Source organism: Alligator mississippiensis, chromosome 3 (assembly GCF_030867095.1).
Source record: "Alligator mississippiensis isolate rAllMis1 chromosome 3, rAllMis1, whole genome shotgun sequence".
Taxonomy (NCBI): Eukaryota; Metazoa; Chordata; order Crocodylia; family Alligatoridae; genus Alligator; species Alligator mississippiensis.
In genome coordinates, this window is record NC_081826.1 from 71,341,192 (window position 1) to 71,360,974 (window position 19,783).

The 19,783-nt window shown below is 40.7% G+C and overlaps 2 protein-coding genes and 1 long non-coding RNA gene across 6 annotated transcripts in view; 2 read left to right on the forward strand and 1 right to left on the reverse strand.

Moving 5' to 3' along the window:
- LOC102572515 (kinesin-like protein KIF20A) overlaps positions 1 to 1,184 on the forward strand; it is a 38,202-nt gene extending 37,018 nt beyond the window's left edge. For all 3 annotated transcript variants that reach the window (XM_059724075.1, XM_019498667.2, XM_019498666.2), the window contains one exon: positions 234 to 1,184. In XM_059724075.1, coding sequence (XP_059580058.1) covers positions 234 to 482 — 249 coding nt within the window. In that variant the 3' untranslated portion in view covers positions 483 to 1,184. The remainder of the gene's footprint in view (positions 1 to 233) is intronic.
- A 2,816-nt stretch (positions 1,185 to 4,000) lies between these two features.
- The window catches only part of LYN (LYN proto-oncogene, Src family tyrosine kinase), a 98,386-nt gene continuing 82,603 nt past the window's right edge, over positions 4,001 to 19,783 (reverse strand). For both annotated transcript variants that reach the window (XM_019498670.2, XM_006272184.4), the window contains exon 13: positions 4,001 to 5,852. In XM_019498670.2, coding sequence (XP_019354215.1) covers positions 5,650 to 5,852 — 203 coding nt within the window. In that variant the 3' untranslated portion in view covers positions 4,001 to 5,649. The remainder of the gene's footprint in view (positions 5,853 to 19,783) is intronic.
- On the forward strand, positions 5,759 to 10,712 carry LOC109285981 (uncharacterized). The gene is made up of 3 exons (XR_002093911.2): positions 5,759 to 5,873; positions 9,663 to 9,808; positions 10,574 to 10,712. It is a non-coding gene; the product is annotated as an uncharacterized LOC109285981 (long non-coding RNA).

Genomic DNA, 19,783 nt, shown 5'->3' on the forward strand with positions numbered 1-19,783 from the left:
GATTACTGTCAGGATTCATTATAAAGCACTTTAACTCATTTCAGCTCACCTAAAACTTTAAAAAATACACTTTGGGCTTATATGAACTTGCCTTTAATTTTTTAGCTGCCTAGTCAGTAGATTCACACTGGAGAATTATTTTCACCAAATTGGATTTAGTCTAGGAAATGAAGATGGATGATAGTACAACTCCTTAGTACTTGTATAACCAATGAGGTGTCTTAATTTTATAGGATCAAGAAATGAGAGGCCTTCAGAACTGGGCTAAACGTGTCCTTGAGCTTGAAACTACAGTGTCTTCTCTGCAAGAAGAACTTGATGAGACCAAAAAGCAGTTATGGTCAGAGGATCTTAAGCGCCATAAGCCAAAGAGAGGTTTGCTTGCTAACCTAAAATCGACAGTAGCCGGTACTTCTAAAACACCCATCAGTAAAACTGTGGGGAAATTTGAAGAGTGTCCCACTCCTTCAAAGTTGCATTAGCATATAAAACAAAAGAATAACATGAAGACTTGAATTCTTAATGTGTGTACCTGACAAGGCCTAATTGCTGCAGTTCTGAGCTGGTGATAGTAACAGTGGAAATCTTAGAAAAGGAGCCTTGTGGGGATGAAAATTTACTTTAAGGCAGTTTGGAAGATAAGCTGTTAAAGAACAAAGTTCTTGTTCCTATCAACAAAATAAGAGCAGAGTTGACGGAAGAGAATATGTAAAGGCAACCCCCAACTTGGGATTCTTGTTTGACTTTGGAAATATCTGTGTTGTGGAAAAACTACAGAACTCCTTGTACACTGCAGGAGACTAGTATGGCACTCTTCTACTTGTTATTACTCTCAAACTGCTCAAAAGGCACTTACAATGACTATCTCATGAAATCAAACAGCTTGTTTTGCTTCAAGATTTATAAATAGTGGTGCTGGCTTTCTTACTGTTCACCAACTGCTCTTTTTGAATTAAAGCATTAGTCTTTTTCCATGCTTAACCTCAACACTGGGTGTGACTTAACTCCATTGCAAACTGAAACCTCGTGCATATATTCAAAAGATGGACTAGCAAAGGGCCACTACATCCCTGAAGAGCCTCTGCTACAATAGCAGTTATCTTGCTTTTGTAAAATAATTTGTTTTTAATTGTGTTTGTATTTGTATATTTGTTTTCTTGCAATAAAACTTTGGGTTCTGTCAAGTCCTTTAATTTCAGGTTTATGAGAATCCTTACTTTACTTCTGATGATCTAGATAAGTTTAAATATGACAATCCAAGCTGCATCTGAAGCATAAAATGCTTAATCAAAATTTGGGATGAAGAGCCTGAACATTGCTTACTAGCAATAAATACATAAATAAGACTGCAGGGATGTATTTGCTAGCTGCGTTGGTCTGAGACAAAAAAGAAATGCAAAACTCTAGAACTCCTGGTTCAGAGATGATACCTTTTATTCAACCCACTAAGAAATGCAAAAAAAATTATCTTCTTTACAAGCTTTTTGGCACATGCACCCTTCTTCAGGCTGAGGACAAATCCAAGATGTTAAGAGAATTTTTAAGTAGAAAATAAACTTCATTTTGCACAGGGGAACTTGGAGGCTGGAAGTCTGTTTCCCCTGGGTCTGTGAGAGTTGCTTCTTGATGTATTGATAAGGATGTTCTCATCCCTGGAGGATGCTGTATTTTAGCTGATTTTAGAAACATAAGCTTATTATTGCTGAACAGGGAGGAAACATTTTCTGAGCCTCCTTGCCTTCCTGACATCTCTAGGGATGAGAACAGCCTTATCAGCACATCAAGGAGAAACTCACTACAGAGACTCTTGCAGACCCAAGGGATCAGACTTCCAGCCTCAAAGCTCCCTGGTACAAAATGAAATTTATATTCTACCTTAGAGGATTTTTAACATCTTGGATTTGTCCTTGGCCTGAAGACTTGCAAAGAAAGATAAGTTTTTTGCATGTCTTAGTTGGTCTAATCAAAGGTATCATCTCTAAAGCAAGAGTCTTAAGAGTTTTTTGCATTTCTTAAATATGACTGGAGAAATTTAACAGACTGTAATGAAGACCTTGAATAAATGGTGAAATAAACCATTGTTCTTCAAACTTTTCAGTCAGGTAATAGAATAAGTGGTCCTAGATAAAGTTGGAGGATGGGGATGAAGTAGGAAAAGAGTGCCCTATACATGGTTTAGTTTGGCTGATTTGCTTAAATATCTTGGTAGAGCCAGCTACAGGAGTTGGAGCTGTGTCAAAGACAGACCCTTTGCTTTAAAAATAGTCTACAGGTAGAGAGTGAGTGGATAGGTAGGATCAACACAGAAGTTAACTTTGTACTGCCATAAAAAACTTTCTGATGGTACAAAATGAAAGCAAATAGATGTCCATATGCTTTGTTGTGCCACTGGTTATGACACAAGGTAGTAATCTGTGCTGCTTTATTATGGCAGATATCTATTTGCTTTATGGTGGGCAAGCACATGCAGTCTGGAGCTACCTGCATTCTCCAATTGTTCTGGGTGGGCAATTGCTCTTGGGGTTTGGTTCTTTTATGCCCCAGAAACCCCTACTGCTTAAAGATCCCATTTTTGCGTGGGAATTATCTGCTCAGCTTTCCCTGTTCCCAGAACTTGCCAAGGATGCACTTGAAAGCAGGGGACAACATTATTCTGCAAAATGAAGAGTGGATAGTAGGCAATGTATCTTTTGCCCACCAGTGGATCAGCTGGGATGGAACACAACCCAGCATCTCTGATCTTCATTTGGCAATGTCTATTACTAGCCAAAGTAAAAGACCTTTTGGCTGCCTATAGGTCATCTGTCCAGTTATATACTGTACATTATGTGGGTAGGATTAAGGGGCAGGAAAATTATCCTTACCCCTAACTACATATTTATCAATTACCTGCAGTTACACAGCAGGTAGCTAATGTAGGATTAAAAAAACAAACAAACCACTACATTAAAAAAACATAGAAAGATGTTTTCAAGCAGAAGCAGCTTAATGATTACAGATGAACAGGGCATATGCTTATAGTACGAGAGTTGGTTTCAGAGGGTGACTGGGGATACTAGCTTAAACATTAGCAGTCTTGGATGGAATATGCAGCCTAGCAATGTTAGTAAACATTAACCTTGAGGATATGAGGAAAACCATACTAGGTCAGGATGTCACCAACACTGTGAAACAGTAGATGGTGCAGCTTTACAACAATCTTAGACTAATGTTCCTGCACTTTTAAATCCCAGTCTCTCACTTTCCTTATTCTTCTCACCACTTTGTCAGAGCAAAAGCAAATGCTGAATTTGTCTACTTGTGTAGCTGACACTGCATTAGCACAATCTGGTGCACTATTTAAATATGTAAATGACACTGGATCAGATTCTGTAGTTTTAAACATAATTAAATTAAACCCTTCATTTTGGTTTTGTACTGGAAATCTCCAGCTCCAGAAAAGACTTCAAAGGCAATTAAAAAGTGACTACCATGAAGCTCTCCAGTTCAAGAAGTTTCAGTGTGAAGTAAAAAAAAAAAAAATTCTCTCTCAAGTTATGTTGAAATAGTACAGTACTTGATGCTGATCCCTTGAACAGGAAAGGAGACACTGGGATTATTAAGTAAAGATCACTCCCTACAAAGCAGTAGACTATCTTTACAAAAAGAGTAGGCCTTAGCTGATACTACTTCCACCTTAAAGATTTGGCAAAAAACATTATTTGTATCATTCTATTCCATTCCCCTTTGGATGTACCCTCACCTCCCGCCACTGCCACAGGGCCATTCCCAAAACTTGGGAAACCATCTTAACTACACATTTTGCTAAATGTTTGGCTGCAAAAATCTCTAGCTTCTCAACTGCTTGTCAGCAGTAGATGAGTATAAGAGGAAAGCTATGTTGAAATTTGATTTGCACATGACTACTCCAAACAAGGACCAGACCCTGTATTTTGTGCCTGTCTGGGTAACAGCTGGAAGCCCCTGGTACAACAGCAGTTGTCCCTTGGATTCCTGCAAATTTTCAATTTAAAGTGTTTGTTTATTAAAATAAAAAAAATCAACATACAATAAACAATATTTACATAGTTTAGCTGAAAGACTGATTCATTAACTTCAGATATTAGCTTCCTTCATTCAGAAATTGAAAAAAGTATACTTTAATCAAAAAAAGCAATGAATGTTTATAAGGATGAATGTATTCAGACAGCAGAAACACTAAAGCCGCATGGATAGTTAGCTTTTTCTTTTTAAAAAGTTTGCTCTAGATACTATTTGGCTTAAACTTGCACAAAAAAAATCTAGGTTTTGGTTTAAGAACTAGCTGCACTTCATAAAAGAGATGCTAGTCACAGTGTAGCTGCACTACAATTGCACTTTTCTTGCTTTCCACCTTAATCATAACTGTGAATGGTGCCCTTAAGTACAACTTCATACATATCCTATTAGTGAAGACTGGGTTACTTGTTAACACCATTGGGTACTAAGCAATTACTAATTTATAACCAGAAACTGAAAGCAGAACCCCAGTGCATGGGGGCTCTCTCTAGGTCTGGAAATTTTACAAGGAAGCTGCAGTTAACAATACCACTAATCCCTTGCAACCAAACTTCCAGAGCTCTAGGAAGCCACACAGGCCAGATGACATGGATTCACAGGTCAAATGTTCCACAGGCCAGAGGTTGACCACTACTGCTATGAACTTGTAAGCTGTGACAATCTGGGGTAATTATTTTTAAAATGGGTTTCAGTTCAATCAGCTGCAGTGGCAAAAAGGCTAGGCATACTACTCTATAACTTTAAAAAATGCTGCTAAGATACTAATGAAGCCATGTTTGTGACATGCATAGTTACCAGATCTTGTTCTTTTCAAAAACCAGAGGAAATTGTCTTTGCTTTCAGTTACAAGAACACATCCAGGATGGAAAAAGATAGTTTGAGCAGATAGTTCCATGCATAAAAGTGTCTCTATTAATTCAAAACAGTGTGCTGCCTTTTCTGGCAGATTGAGCACAATACACTGTTATAGTGCAATTTTACAATATCACAGGTGTGTCTCATTTGATGGAAATTAAGATGCTTTTCAAAATGTAATAGCAAGAGGTGTCAACCAATTAATTTAAGTATAAAGAATTACATTTGACTTTTTTTAAAGGTGATGATTACATCCTAGAAAATGTCTAACAACCAGAGAATACTCCAGCTACTCATGTGAAATAACCAAAGGATATAAAAATAAGTTTTCACAACATACTATATTTCAAAGGGAGCAAAAGAAATCCTGATTTCTCAAATTCTTCCTTTCATAAAAACCTATTTGCCTTCATCCTTCATATTATTCCTATAGGGTGTCTCATCAATTAGATTCACCAAATGCTGTTTCCAGCTGCATGCGTGGTAAACTTATTTGGTGGGAATTTTTCCAAAGTTTGTCTTGTTTGGGTGCTTTATTAAGAAAGGTAAATACGGACAGTGCAACTAAAGAGAACTTCAGCGTGATTAACATTTCAATTAACCATAGAAAAATATGGTTATTTCTCTGTAAAATGGTTTTTCTTGTGGAATTACAGCCTTCAGTTTCAGGAGCCAGACTTAATATATCCAAGTGTATGAAATAATTGGCCTGATCCATTAGTCCAAACAGCAGTCTATGCCAACTAGAAAAATGTCCTATGGCTGTTGTTGATACTGCCCTTCTGTTGCTGTGTAGAAGTCATCCAGGACACTTTGTAAATAATCAAATGTTGGCCTCTCTTCTGCTTTATCTTTCCAGCATGTTTTCATGACATCGTAGAGCTCAGCTGGACAGTTATCCATACGTGGCATCCGGTACCCACGTTGAAGAGCCACCATGACATCAGAATTACTCATACCTAAAACAAGGAAGACAATATGTGAGAGAGAAATCAGGTTTTTGGAACATTTTCTTTAAGTGCTAATCTTTTCCCCAAAAATTGCACTGACTTGGTGGAAGGGTGATAATCAATGGGATATTGTGATAACAGGATGAAAACTAAATAGGAATGAAAGTGGGATGTTCAGGTAGAATGGCAGTGTATGTTAAGGATAGTATAGTACAGACAACAACAGCATAAAAATCTTATCTGAAAGGAAGACTACCATACAGTCTGTGGGCAGAAATTCCATAGTTGAATAAAAAATATAGTACTAGGATTGTACCACTTTCACCTGAAGGTAAAGGTGATCATGAAATGCTCAGGGAGGTTAGACAAGCTGCTGAAATGGGATAAGCAATAATAGTGGGAAACTTCAGTTATCCTCATGTTTTACCACTGGGTAAAACACTCAACAGGGCAAGCTGTCATGATAAAATTTCTAGATGTGATGAAGGACTGCTTTCTAGAACAATGCATCTTAGAACTCACAAAAGGAGAAGCCATTCTAAACCAAATCTTGAGTAACATGCTCCACGAGGTATCTGTTAGCGAGCCTCTCTGGAACAACTACAATATCAGCACATTCCACGTTCTAGTGGAAGGGAAATGTGCCAAAAAAAGTCCACCATGTGCCTATATACAAATCAAGGAGGAAATGTATTAGAAGTTCAAATAAGTAGTCAAAAATGGAAAAGGCCTTCAGGCAGCTTGGAAGCTTTTAAAAATACTGTATTATAGGTTTGTGAAAGGTAGATAGCACCAATCAGAAAGGGCACCAAATAGACCAGTAAAACCCTTGCATGCTTTCACAGCAGAGTTAAGGAAGCTATTCAAGACAAAAAAAGTATTTAAAAAAAAAGGTGTGCCCAAATGAAGAAACCAGAAAACTCACAAATTCCAGCAGGTCAGGTATAAAAGCAAAATAAAGCAGGTCAAAAAATGAGTCTGACGAGCATCTAACAAAAAATGCTTACGTCAATAATGCAGATTTTTAAAAATATATCAGAAGGTGGCAGCCAGCTGGTGAATCAGTGGGACCATTAGATGACCAGGGTGTAAAAGGTGCACTCGTGGATAAGGCCATAGCAGAGAAGCTAAACGGATTATTTGCATCGGTGTTTACCACAGAAGATACTGAGGAAATTCCCATGCCAGATCAATCCTTCTTAGTAGATGGGTTTGAAGAATTGGACCATATTGAAATGAAAACAGAAGTAGTATTAGAACAGATTGATAAAGTAAATACTAGGTAGTCACCAGGACTGGATGAGATTCACCTAAGAGTTCTAAAGAAACTCAAAGGTGAAATTGCAAAATTGTTTGGCAACAGTATGTAACATATCATTACAAACGGCTTCTGTGCTAGGGGACTGGAGTTGCCAACAGTGCACATCTTCAAAAAAGAGCCCCAGATGTGATCCTGGAAATTACAGACATGCAAGTCTCATTTCCATCCCTGACAAATCAGTAGGATCGATAATAAAGAATAAAACCAGCAGCTGCATAGTCAAATATGATTTCCTCAGGAAGAGTCCGCATGGTTTTTTATAAAGGGAAATCCTGCCTCACCAATCTGCTGGAGTTCTTTGAGGGTGTCAGCAAGCACATGGACAAGAGGGAATCCACCTGATTTCAGCTTTTGAAAAACTTTAGACAAAGGCTTTAAAAAAACTGCACGGCCGTAGTCACTTCTCAGGGTGGAGGGAGCTCAATAGCAGGATTACACAGGGATCTGTGCTGGGCTCAGTTTTGTTCAACATTTTCATCAGTGACTTGGAAATAGGGGCGCACAGTGAAATCTCCAAGTTTGCAAATGATACCAAATTATTCTGGTACTCAAGTCTAATGGAGAGGAGCTGCAGAAAGACCTTAGCAAGCTAAATGAGCAGGCAAAAAAATGGCAGATGAACTTCAGCACTGACAAGTACAAAGTAATGCAACCAGGAAAATTTTCCTTATCCTAGAGGACTTAAGTCATCACTTATCTAACACCTATCCTAACAAAGCCTGTTTGCCTTTTTTGTGAGCCGCTTGCTAGAAGTCTCCTTTAAATGGCTTTCCTGACAGCAACTGCATGTGTTAGAAGAGGGAGTGAGCGTACTGCTTGATGGCTACTACATGTTACACTGTAGTCCATAAGAACAAAATTACTATGCAGTTCCAGACCAGTTTATGCTCAAAGTAATCTTAAAATATGGCTATGTGAACAAGTTTAAAAAAAAAAAAAAAGCTAGGATATCAATTTACAGCACATCAGCTGGTCTGTGATAACTGCATATGCACACTCTTAACCCATGCTATTTGCTAGGTAGCTTACTTCACTCTTATTGAGGAGCAAGATGCCTCACAATTTACCACTCTGTTGACAGGATGGAACAGTTCAGCACCTATGTGAGACTTAAGCCCAACTTAGCTCTGTAAACTAGGTGTTCCTCCACTTAAGTCCCTAATTTTCAGTACTGATGTGAGGTTTCACATAGTTGCCCTACAAGTCTTTTCTCCATCACTAAGGAGAAAATAGTGCCACATCTCTGTGGCTTAAGAGCTGTGGGGAAGAAGATGGGAGTGGTCTGTCTTGAAAATAAATGCCTCACTCATCAGCTTTCTCTACACTGTTTTCCATAAAAGGACAGGGCATCTGATTCTTTTGTGGTTTCTTACAAAGGCCACCTGGTTCCTATGTAAATTGCCTCTCCTCACTGCAGTGGCAAATATTGCACGCTATGCCCTGCTTTTCTGCTCCTTCCAAAAATATCTTGCAAAATTCTAAGAATGCAGGAGGACTTCCAGGAGCAGCAAAGTGATGTGATGAAGGAAAGCAAATGGCCAAGAGCATCAGGAACTGAATGACAGAAGGATTTTCATAGAACTAACAAGGGAAATGCCAGGTATATTATGTCCACAGTGCTCTGTACCAAAGCTGCTTTTCCTAAAGCAAAACTACAAGGCCAGGAAGGGAAAAAGTATAAGTCATTTTTTCTTTTGCTTGAGCTTCTAAGCTCCTCTCTCTGAACCCAATGGGAAAAAGCAGCTTCATCTGGAAGGAAGAACTGCTGTAGAGCAAATGACATCTCAGGCCAGTTATTTTTTCATTAATCCTTTTAAAACCAATGCAGTTATTCTGGATTTAGTGCAGCATAGCCGATCAGCAGGGATCCTGGTTTTCTCTGATAAAAAAAAATCCTCCGTTTTTAGATTAAATAAAGTAACCCCAAACCCACATTTTTCCTGTGATTAAAATGAAACTGTGTGTGTGTGTGTGTGTGTGTGTGTGTGTGTGTGTGCGCGCGCAATTTCATTTTAATCACAGGAAAGTGTGGATTTGGGGTTACTTTTTTTAATCTGAAAATTGGGGATTTTTTTTTTTTTTTTTAACTAGAGAAAACCAGGGTGTCTGCTGATCAGAACCTGGCCCATACATAATATCTCTAAGTGACTAAAGATTTTTTTTGTCAACACTCTAAGTCATATTATCAACTGGCAGATTGTACCAAAATAAACAAAGCAAGGCATGTTTCAGATACTAACACTTTTATTTTCTGGAGTGGCGACTGTTAGATTGAATTTAGCAGCACACTTTGCTAGTTGATTTCCAGACACAGTAGTGCTTGAAATAAAGAGGAAGACACTTGGTTGGCCTCTGAGCTAGAGGAAGAGTGCTAAAACAAAAAATATGCTTGAATGAAAGTGCTGAGAGGAGTTTAATGCTTCACTTTTCTATCAGAAGGCCATATTGTGTCTGGTTTTGTATGGGTATTATGGAGAGTCACACTGATTCTTTCATAGGTCTTCCTGGGATGTCCAGTGTGTCAGAACAGACAGGGTGAAGCCATGGCTCCATATGAAGCAAGCTGTAGTACCCTAAAAGATGGTTTGGTTCTCCTGCATACCAGTCCACTGGAGGAAGACCTGATGATTTCCTGAATCACACGGTGACTACACACACCTGCATTGCCCCATAATTTGGCAGACAAATGCTCTTACTTGGCCTATTTAGCTTATAAGGAAACATCTGCACTACAGCTGGATAAGCCATTTTAATTTGTAGATTTTCTGCATATTTAAATATCTATATGAATAATTTCTATATGATGCAAGTTCTGCCAACCACAGTCCACAGACTGTCTAAATAAGCCCATTAGCTTATTCACTCAAAAGAAGTCACTTGGTGGAACACAAACAAAGAAAGGCCTCTTGTAGTTCTCAAAGGTGAGCTTATGCTTTTAACACCTGTGTCGTAACTCCCTGTAAATACTGTATTAACACCGAAAATGAGCCTGAGGCAAAGAATTTATATGCAAACTTTTCAAAGCACCTATGAAATTTTCCAAACTTCAAAGTATTCGAAGTTCAGAGATGTTTGCTTCAACTTTCAGCTTGAGCCTATCATAGAAATAGGTCTGGACTATGGAATTTGGATCTGGACTAGTATCCTTAGTTTGGGGCATCTTTAAATTTGCCCTTAATTTGGTAAAAATGCTAAAAATTTCCCTGCTTTTGTATAAAAAGTACCTGCTTTTGTATAACAATACATTTTGGAGGATACTAGAAGAACAAGATGTCACAGAATAAGAGTCTTTTGATGCTCCATAAACACACAGCAAAGGCCAAAACCCTTATGGAAAACAGCGACGAGAAAACTAATGATACAACACTCATGTGCTTTTGTGCTGATTTTATTTTATTTCTTTCTACAGGCTCAGTAAGGAAGATGTAGAAGAACTCCAGTTCACCATGGGCTTGATTTTGCAAAGTGATCCATCCCCTGGCCACAATAAAAAAAACCCTTAAATATACACTTATCTTTAAGCAGGTGAGTAGAGCTACTGTACTGAATAAGAGCCCTTCATACCAAATAAGACTATTCATGAGTTTCAGTTTTTGGCTAGACAGGGGCTAAATGGCCCCAGCATCTTGAAGCCTTGCACCATTATTCTGCAACAATTAGTACCCAAGGCAAAATATATTTATTTTGTGCTGCAGCCTACTGACAAGAAGCCTATATGTAAACATAATTGCCACGGGCCTCCAGCCCACACTTTCAAGAGTCTTTTTATCTGTGTTAGTGAAGTCACAAGCACACATGCCCAGGCACATTGTTATGGACATAATATTATGGATGTGTTCATTAAATGTGTAAGTTTTCCACTATACAACCACCCGGTTGTCTGTGTCAGATTCCATTTGGTATGATCACAGATAGCAAAGCATAGCTGCTTTTCTCAAAATATTTCAGGATTTTTCTACGGTCAGAATATTTTTTAACAGTTTCACCAGAGACGCGCCTTGTTTCCTAACTGATATTCAACCAGAGTGCACATCTCTTATCCAATTTATGATTAACACAGGATGCTAACTGTAAACTATAATGGAATGCTCTCAAATTTAACAGTTGTAGCTGTTAAACTTGACAGGATACAGAAACAATACCTTTACATTGCTGCCTCTAATTCTACCACACCAAGATTCAGCACTGGGGTGTGAGGGTCAAGAATGACTGAGTAGAAGAAAAGAAGGGCACAATGTGATCAGTGGCATGGAGGAAGAACACGTCTCTGAAAGGAGGTGCATGTAATATGGGATTGTTGATAACATGAGAATGCCAGTTAGGATGTTTCCAGTATTTGACATATTCTTTGATCATCTGGAAATGAGTTTCCTAAATCAACTAGCAAAGTGTGCTGCTAAATTCAAATTGTATACAAGATTAGATGCGTGTCGTATTTCAAAATAGTTCTTATAACCATAATCACACTAATCACTTCAAGTTTATCAGGAGGAAGAACAGCTGTTGGAATTTGGGAACAAAGCTCACAAAACTCAGTTTTCTCGACTCAAAATGCCTTCTGCCAAATTCCTTGTTTAGACTCTCTTTATACTGGTATTAGCCACTTGTCAGTTTTAATTCAAACCATTTCCATACTGCTTTAAGCTGAATTCATTTAATACCAGAGATTTAGTTAGTTTTAAAACTGTTAATAAAAATCTTAAGACAATCTTACTAGAGTTGAATAATTTATGATTTCTACCCTAGCCCCAGTACACATCACCAGGACATACTCATCATACCAGAGTTTTGTGTCTTATACTTGAATTAGACCGACTAATTTGCTAAGCCATGTTTTCACAGCTGTTTGTTCTGACTCAAGGAAAATAAGCTGGTATCACATATTTTGATCACATGCTGGATCTTCATATTACATTTTTACATTTAACTTTCTGAAATCAATCAAAGAAATATGGGTGACTTTAAAAAAAAATCTGCCAACAAATTGATGTGATAGTTGAAGCAATTTTACTGACATTGACAAAGTTCGCTTTCCAACAAGATCATAGGGAAATAGGGCTGGAAGGGACCTCATGAGGTAATCTAAAACATCCCCGACTAAAAACATTCCAGGTAAATGCATGTCTAACCTACTCTTGAAAACTTACAAGGATGGAGATTCCAGAGTTTTACTAGGTAGCCTATTCCAATGCTTTAGCATCCTCAATCAGAAAATTCCTTTTAATCTCTAATCTACATTTCCCTTGCTGCAGCTTGAGGCCATTGATTCTAGCACTGTCTTCTATGGCCACAGAGAAAAGCCCATCTCCATCCTTTCTATAATCACCCTTCAAGTATTTGAAGACTTATCAAATACCCCCTCAGTCTTCTCTTCTCCAGACTAAATAACCCTAGCTCTTTCGGCCCTTCCTCATAAATCTCATCTCCCAGGCCCCTAATCACCTTTGTGGCTCTGCTTTGGATTCTTTTCAAATGGTCCGCATCTTCCTTAAAGTGTGAGGCCCAAAATGGACACTATATTCCAAGTGAGGCCTCACCAGTACTGAACAGAACAGAAAACCACTACCCCAAATGGCAAGTAACACTCCGGTTAATACAACTCAGTACGATGATGTTTTTTGTTGGTTTTTTTTGTTTTTGTTGGGTTTTTTTTGCAAGAGAACACTGTTGGCTCATAGTCAGCTTATGGTCTACTGTAACCCCTAGATCCTTCTCTTCAGTACTGTAGCCTAGCCATTCACTCCCCAGTTTGTATTTGTGCATGCAATTATTTCATCCTAAATGCAGAACTTTGTTGCGTATTGTTTTATTGATTGAGGATCATTTATCCAACCTATTCGGGTCACTCTGGATCCTAATCCTACCCTCTGGAGCATCTGAAATTCCACCCAACTTGGTGTTGTTCACCAATTTGTCAAGTGTGCATTCAACCTAGTGGAGGGCAAAGAAAATGTTTAGGGGTCTGGGGTACATGACTTTGAAGGATGCTGAGGGAACTGGGCTTATTTAGTCTGGAGAAAAGACTGCGGGGGGATTTAATAGCAGCCTTTAACTACCTGAAAGGGGCGGGGGGGGGGGGGGGGGGGGTTCAAAGAGGAAAGAGCTAGACTGTTCTCAGCGGTGAACAAGGGGCAATGGTTTCAAGTTGTAGCAAGGGAAGATGTCAGGAAAAAAACTCTCTCAGTAGGAGGGTAGTAATGCACTGGAACAGGTTACCTAGAGAGGTGGTGGATTTTCTATCCTTGGAGGTTTTTAAGACCCAGCTAGACAAAGCCTGGACTGGGATGATCTAGTTGGGGACGGTCCTGCTTTAAGTAGGGGGTTGGACTAGATGGCCTTCTGAGGTCCCTTCCAACCCTCATTTTCTATGATTCTGTGGGTATTCAAAGTGTCCTTTGTGCCCACTGTGCACACAACTTGAACCTGACATTCTCTTGGGGAAGCAACACCCAATGGTGTTGCAAAACCCTCTGCGGCATCTTGTAGACCTGTTACCCATTCACCTCTTTAGGTCCTGATAAAACAAAGAATTCTAGCTTGTGTTTAAAAATAAAGCATGCTAGCAGTGCTATAGACTTAAGGACATAAGCAGTCCCATTGAACTCAAGAAATATTGAAATGCTTGCAGCAGTGAACATACCTGTTTTTGCTTCTCCTCATCTAGCTGCAGTCTATATGCTGTCCCTTAATCTCATCCAAGCAGGCGCACCTTTCACCTGTTTCATTAAAAGGCCAGATGGAAGGTCTGTTCTCCCATAATTGAATTTGGGGTAACATAGTTGCTTCTGCCCTTTTCAACCAACAAGACCTGAAATGTCACTGCTCTGGCACTTAAAACCTTTATGAATCCTGGGAATGCAAAACTCCAAATGCTACTAATAGTCATGCTTGGAATTCATTCAAATGTTAAACAGGCAGATCTGTAGCACCTTGCAAAGCATTTCTAAGCAAAGCTACCATGGAGCTGAGGATGGCATCCCAAGTTAAGGATAACAAAAAATTATTTTTCAGATATATAGGGAGTAAAAGAGGCCCAGGGCAGAATAGGACCACTACTGAATGAGCAAAAGCAATTGGTGACAGACAGGGGGGACAAGGCTGAACTCCTCAATGAGTTCTTTGCCTCAGTGTTCCCAAACAAGGGGCAAGACAAGTCTTACAATGGGATTGTAGAGAGACAACAGCAGGGCACCAGACTACCAAGCTTTGACCCTGAGATGTTGCAGAGTCACTTGAAAGAACTGGATGCATTTAAGTCAGCAGGCCTGGATGAGCTCCATCCGAGGGTACTGAAGGCACTGGCTGATGTCATTGCACAGCCACTGGCAAGAATATTTGAACACTCGTGGCGCACAGGCCAGGTCCTGGAGGACCTAAAAAGGGCCAATGTGGTCCTTATTTTCAAGAAGGGGAGGAAGGAGGATCCAGGCAACTATAGGCCAGTCAGTCTCACCTCCATCCTTGGCAAAGTCTTTGAAAAGATTATTAAGGCTCATATATGTGAGAGCCCAGCAGGAAAAATTATGCTGAGGGGAAACCAGCACGGATTCATAGCAGGTAGATCATGCCCGACTAATCTAGTCTCTTTTGATGACCAGGTTACAAAGCACCTGGACACAGGAGTAGGGGTTGACATCGTCTACTTAGACTTCAGGAAGGCCTTCGATACGGTATCCCACCCCATACTGGTGAACAAGAGGCTGTGACTTGGATGATTACACAGTCTGGTGGGTGGCAAATTGGCTAGAGGGTCGTACCCAGAGAGTGGTGGTGGATGGGTCGGTATCAACCTGGAAGGATGTGGGCAGTGGGGTCCCGCAGGACTCGGTCCTTGGACTGATACTCTTCAATGTCTTCATCTGTGACTTGGACGAGGGAGTGAAGTGTACTCTGCCCAAGTTTGCGGATGACACAAAGCTGCGGGGAGAAGTGGACACACCGGAGGGCAGGGAACAACTACAGGCAGACGTGGACAGGTTGGGCATATGGGCAGAAAACAATAGAATGCAATTTAACAAGGAGAAATGCAAAGTGCTGCACCTAGGGAGGAAGAATGTCCAGCATACCTACTGCCTAGGAAATGACCTGCTCGGTAGCACAAAAGCGGAAAGGGATCTTGGAGTCCTAGTGGACTCCAAGATGAACATGAGTCATCAGTGTGATGAAGTCATCAGAAAAGCTAATGGCACTTTATCGTGCATCAGCAGATGCATAACAAAGTATCACCAAGGAGGTGATACTTCCCCTCTATCGGGCACTGGTCAGACCGCAGTTGGAATACTACGTGCAATTTTGGGCGCCACACTTCAAGAGGGATGTGGATAACCTGGAGAAGGTCCAGAGAAGGGCCTCTCGTATAGTTGAGGGCTTGCAGGCCAAGCCCTACGAGGAGAGACTAGAGAACCTGGACCTCTTCAGCCTCAGCAAGAGAAGGTTGAGAGGCAACCTTGTGGCTGCCTGTAAATTCATCATGGAGGTGCAGAGGGGAATTGGTGAGGCTTTGCTCACCAAGGCACCCCTGGGGGTCACAAGAAATAATGGCCATAAGCTAGAAGAGAGCAGATTTAGACTGGACATTAGGAGGAACTTCTTCACAGTTCGAGTGGCCAAAATCTGGAATGGGCTCCCAAGGGAGGTGGTGCTCTCCCCTACCCTGGGGGTCTTCAAGAGGAGGTTGGATATGCATCTAGCTGGGGTCATCTAGACCCAGCACTCTTTCCTGCCTATGCAGGGGGTCGGACTCTATGATCTATTAAAGTCCTTTCCAACCCTAACATCTACAAATCTATGAATTTCTGGGAACTCCTGTGTTTGAAAAGGCACATGAACTTTACAACTATGCCTGAAAGAAGGGTTGGCTCTGGACCTCTTCTCGTTAATTAAGTGGAAGTAGGAAGCGCAGAATAGCATGGTTAAGCATCCCAGATTTCTCCAGGAATATTTGTGGCTCTTCAGTGAGCATTTGCAAAGACATTCTGCTTCTGAGAGTATTTGGAAAGTTAACAAATGATGCCTGACACATGGAAAGTATGTGCATAAGTATCCTTTATAGTAGCTCAAGGGTTTTCAACCTTTTTTTGATCAGTGTACCTCTGGTGGCTGGATGTGGAGAAGGGGAGGGTGTGGTGCACAGCTGGATGCAAGGATGGGGCACATGTGGAGAGGCAGCAGCCACTGCGTGCAAGCTTCCCCTGCATCCGAATGGGCGGGCAGCGCCTGCATGGCAGTGCAGGATGATGCATAGTGGCACTCCATTTCCACCCACCTGTGCATACCCCCTAGGGCCTTCTCAAGTACCCCCAGTTCACAACCCCTGTAGTAGCTGTTTCTGTGTGCTGAAAACAAACTAAAGCATGTCCTTGTACAAAGAAAAAAAATCTTCAAAGAAAAGCAAAAATTAAGATGCTTAAACATAACTGGTATGTTAGGTAGTAGTGAAGCAGTTTTTTGCTATAGTGCAGCCACATGTCCCAACTATATCTTCATCTAATTGTCAATATTTGCACAGAAAACGAACACTTCTGTGGGTTCTGCTTCCATCTTCTTTTGGAATGTCTAAGGTTGACAAAATATTACCATAGCCAAAAGAACAGCAGCATTACTGACTTGAAAGTCGCATCTATTCAAGTGCTCTATTTCATTACTTACAAATAATAATAATTATTGCATGCAGTCCAGAGGGGAAAGGACTCAAAGAAGCAAGTCAACTCTGAGAAAGGGCCAGAGAGTTATAGGACTGCAACAAGTGGCACAGAAAGGAAGCGAGGAGGTCAAAATGCAAAATGTGTCTGATGCATGTATACAAATGTGAGAAGTATGGGGAATAAATAAAATGAGCGGGAAGCTGCAGCCTGTGAAAAAAACCTATGATCTGACTGGCATCACCAAGACCTGATGGAACAGCTCTAATAACTGGAGTGTGAACAACTGAGGGTTACACTCTGTTTCAGAAGGACGGTTGGCAGAAGAGGTGATGTTGTCTTGTATGTCCAAAACACGCAAATTTGTCCCCTGGTTCAGGAGGAAGAAAACAGCAAATTAGAATGCATTTGGATGAAGATGAAAGGTGAAAGATGTGGCACCAATACAGTGGTGGGGAGTTGTTATAGGCCACCAAATCAGGAAGAGGATGTGGATGAGGTACTCTTCAAGCAAGTGACAAATTTAACCAAAAGCTATGGGATGATGCTGATGGAAGACTTCAATTTTCAGGACATCTGCTGGAAGAACATTGCAACCAAACATAAAATGTTAAGCTGGTTCCTAACTTGTATAGAGGAAAATTTTCTCTGTTCCAGAAAGTGGAGGATACATATTGTGGATCATCTATTTTAGACCTTGTCCTGACTAACAGGGAAGAATTGGTGGAAGATGTGAAGGCGATTGGCAATTTGGGAGGAAGTGATCATGATATGATAGAATTCCAGATCCTGAGACAGGGAAAGCATAAGGTCAGCAAAATTAGCATACTAGATTTAAAAAAGGCAGATTTAATCCAATTCAAGGAGCTAACAGGCATGGTATCATGGGAGGACAGACTGAAGGATAAAGGCACCTGGGGTGGAGGGGGGAGCTTCCAAGGGGCACAGTATTGGAAATCACAACACAATGGAAGCACAAGAAGAATGGCAAGAAACCGATGTGGCTGCGCAACGAGCTTCTAAAATGCCTCAAAATGCAAAAGGAAAATATACAGCTAAGGGAAGAATGGACAGGTCAACAAGGATGCATAATAGGAAGTAGCAAGAACCTGTAGGGATAATGAATCAGGAAGACAAAAGAGAAAGAATGAGCTGAACCTGGTAAAGGAGGTTAAGAACAGTAAGAAGAGGTTCTAGAAGTATATTGGCCAGAAAAGAAGGACCAAGGAAGCTCTTAACAAGCCAGGGAGAACTCTTTCCTGAAAATACAGAGAAGGCAGAGCTACTCAACAGCTACTTTGACTTAGTCTTCACAAAAAATGTAAGCTTCCAGACACCTAATAGGGATTATCTGGATAAGAAAGGGGGCAAGCTGAGGGAGGAGATAACAAAAGAAATTGTTAGAAAGCTTTTGTTGGGTCTGAATGAATTCAAGTCAGCAGGGCTGGATGTGCTTCCTCCCAGGGTCCTGAAGAAACTGCAAGATGAGAACTTGGAGCCCTTGGCAATGATCTTCATTAAGTTATAGAAGATGAGCCAGGTACCAGAGAACTGGAAAAGGGCCAACACAGTTCCCCCTTTTAAAAAAAAAAAAGGGCAAGAAGGACCCAGGGAACTACAAACGAATTAGCCTCATCTAAATACCTGAGAAATTACTGGAGCATATTCTGAAGAAGGCCATCTGGTAAGCATCTGGAGGAGGAAAGGCTGACCACAAGCAGCCAATGTGGATTTGTCTATGAGAAGGTCGTGCAGGACCTTATCAAAAGCCTTGCTGAAGTCCAGATACACAACATCCACAGCATTCCCTTCATCCACCCAACGTGTTAGTGTCAAAGAAGATGATCAAGTTTGCTTGACATGATTTGCTGTGATTATTAAATTGGAGAAATGTGGGCTGGAAAAATTACTACAAGGTGGTAAAAATTACTACTACAGATAACTGGCTCAGTAGTTGCAAGCAAGAGTAATTGTTAATGGGTGCATATCAGAACAGCAGGAAGTTCTGAATGGAGTCCCATGAGGGGAGGCCCAGTGCTGTACACGTTCATTAACAATTTGGATGCTGGCACAGGAAGCTTATTGAGCAAGTTTGCAGACGACACAAAACTGGGAAGCATTGTGAACAGGTTGGAGTATGCAAGCACAATTCAGAAAGTTCTCAACAGATTGGAAAGTGGGCTAGAGCTAAGAGGATGGAGTTCAGCGCAGACAAATGCATGGTGCTGCACTTTAGGAGGAATAATCAAAACCCCAAATATAAAATGGATGACATCTGGCTGGATGGAAGCTCTATGGAAAAGGACTTGGGAGTCTTGGTAGATCACAGACTCGATACGAGCCTGCACTGTGATGAAGCCACACAGAAAGGCAAATGCAGTTTTGGGGTGTATCAATAGAAGCAAAGTGCAAGACATGGGAGGGTGGCAGTGGCTCCCTACTCAGCACTAGTTAGGCCACATCTGCAATGCTGTGTGCAGTTCTGGCTTCCACATAAAGGATGTGAAGAAGTTTGAGAGGATCCAGAGGTGGGCAACAAAACTGAACAAGGGTTTTGAAAGCAAGTTATATGAGGATAAGCTGAAGGAGATAGGCATGTTCAGCTTGTGGAAAAGGCACTTAAGAGGGGACATGGTAGCAGTCTTCAAATACTTGAAGAGTTGCCATAAACAAGAGACAAAGCACCTTTTTTCTCTTGCTGCAGAGAGGTGGATGTGGACACAGATTCAAGTTGCAGCAAAGTTTAGATATCCTGAAAAACTTCTTCACTGTTAAAATAGTAGGGCAGTGGAATAGACTGCCTAGAGAAGTTGTGGACTCTCCATCACTGGCAATGTTCAAGAAGAGGTTGGACAGCCACTGGTCAGTGATATATCTAGGCATAGCTATGCCATGCCTATTTTCTACCATAGATACTTCCCATGCTTCTACGCTCTGCTGGTTGCTCCTGCCTCCCCCCACCCATTTTTTGTGTTCTG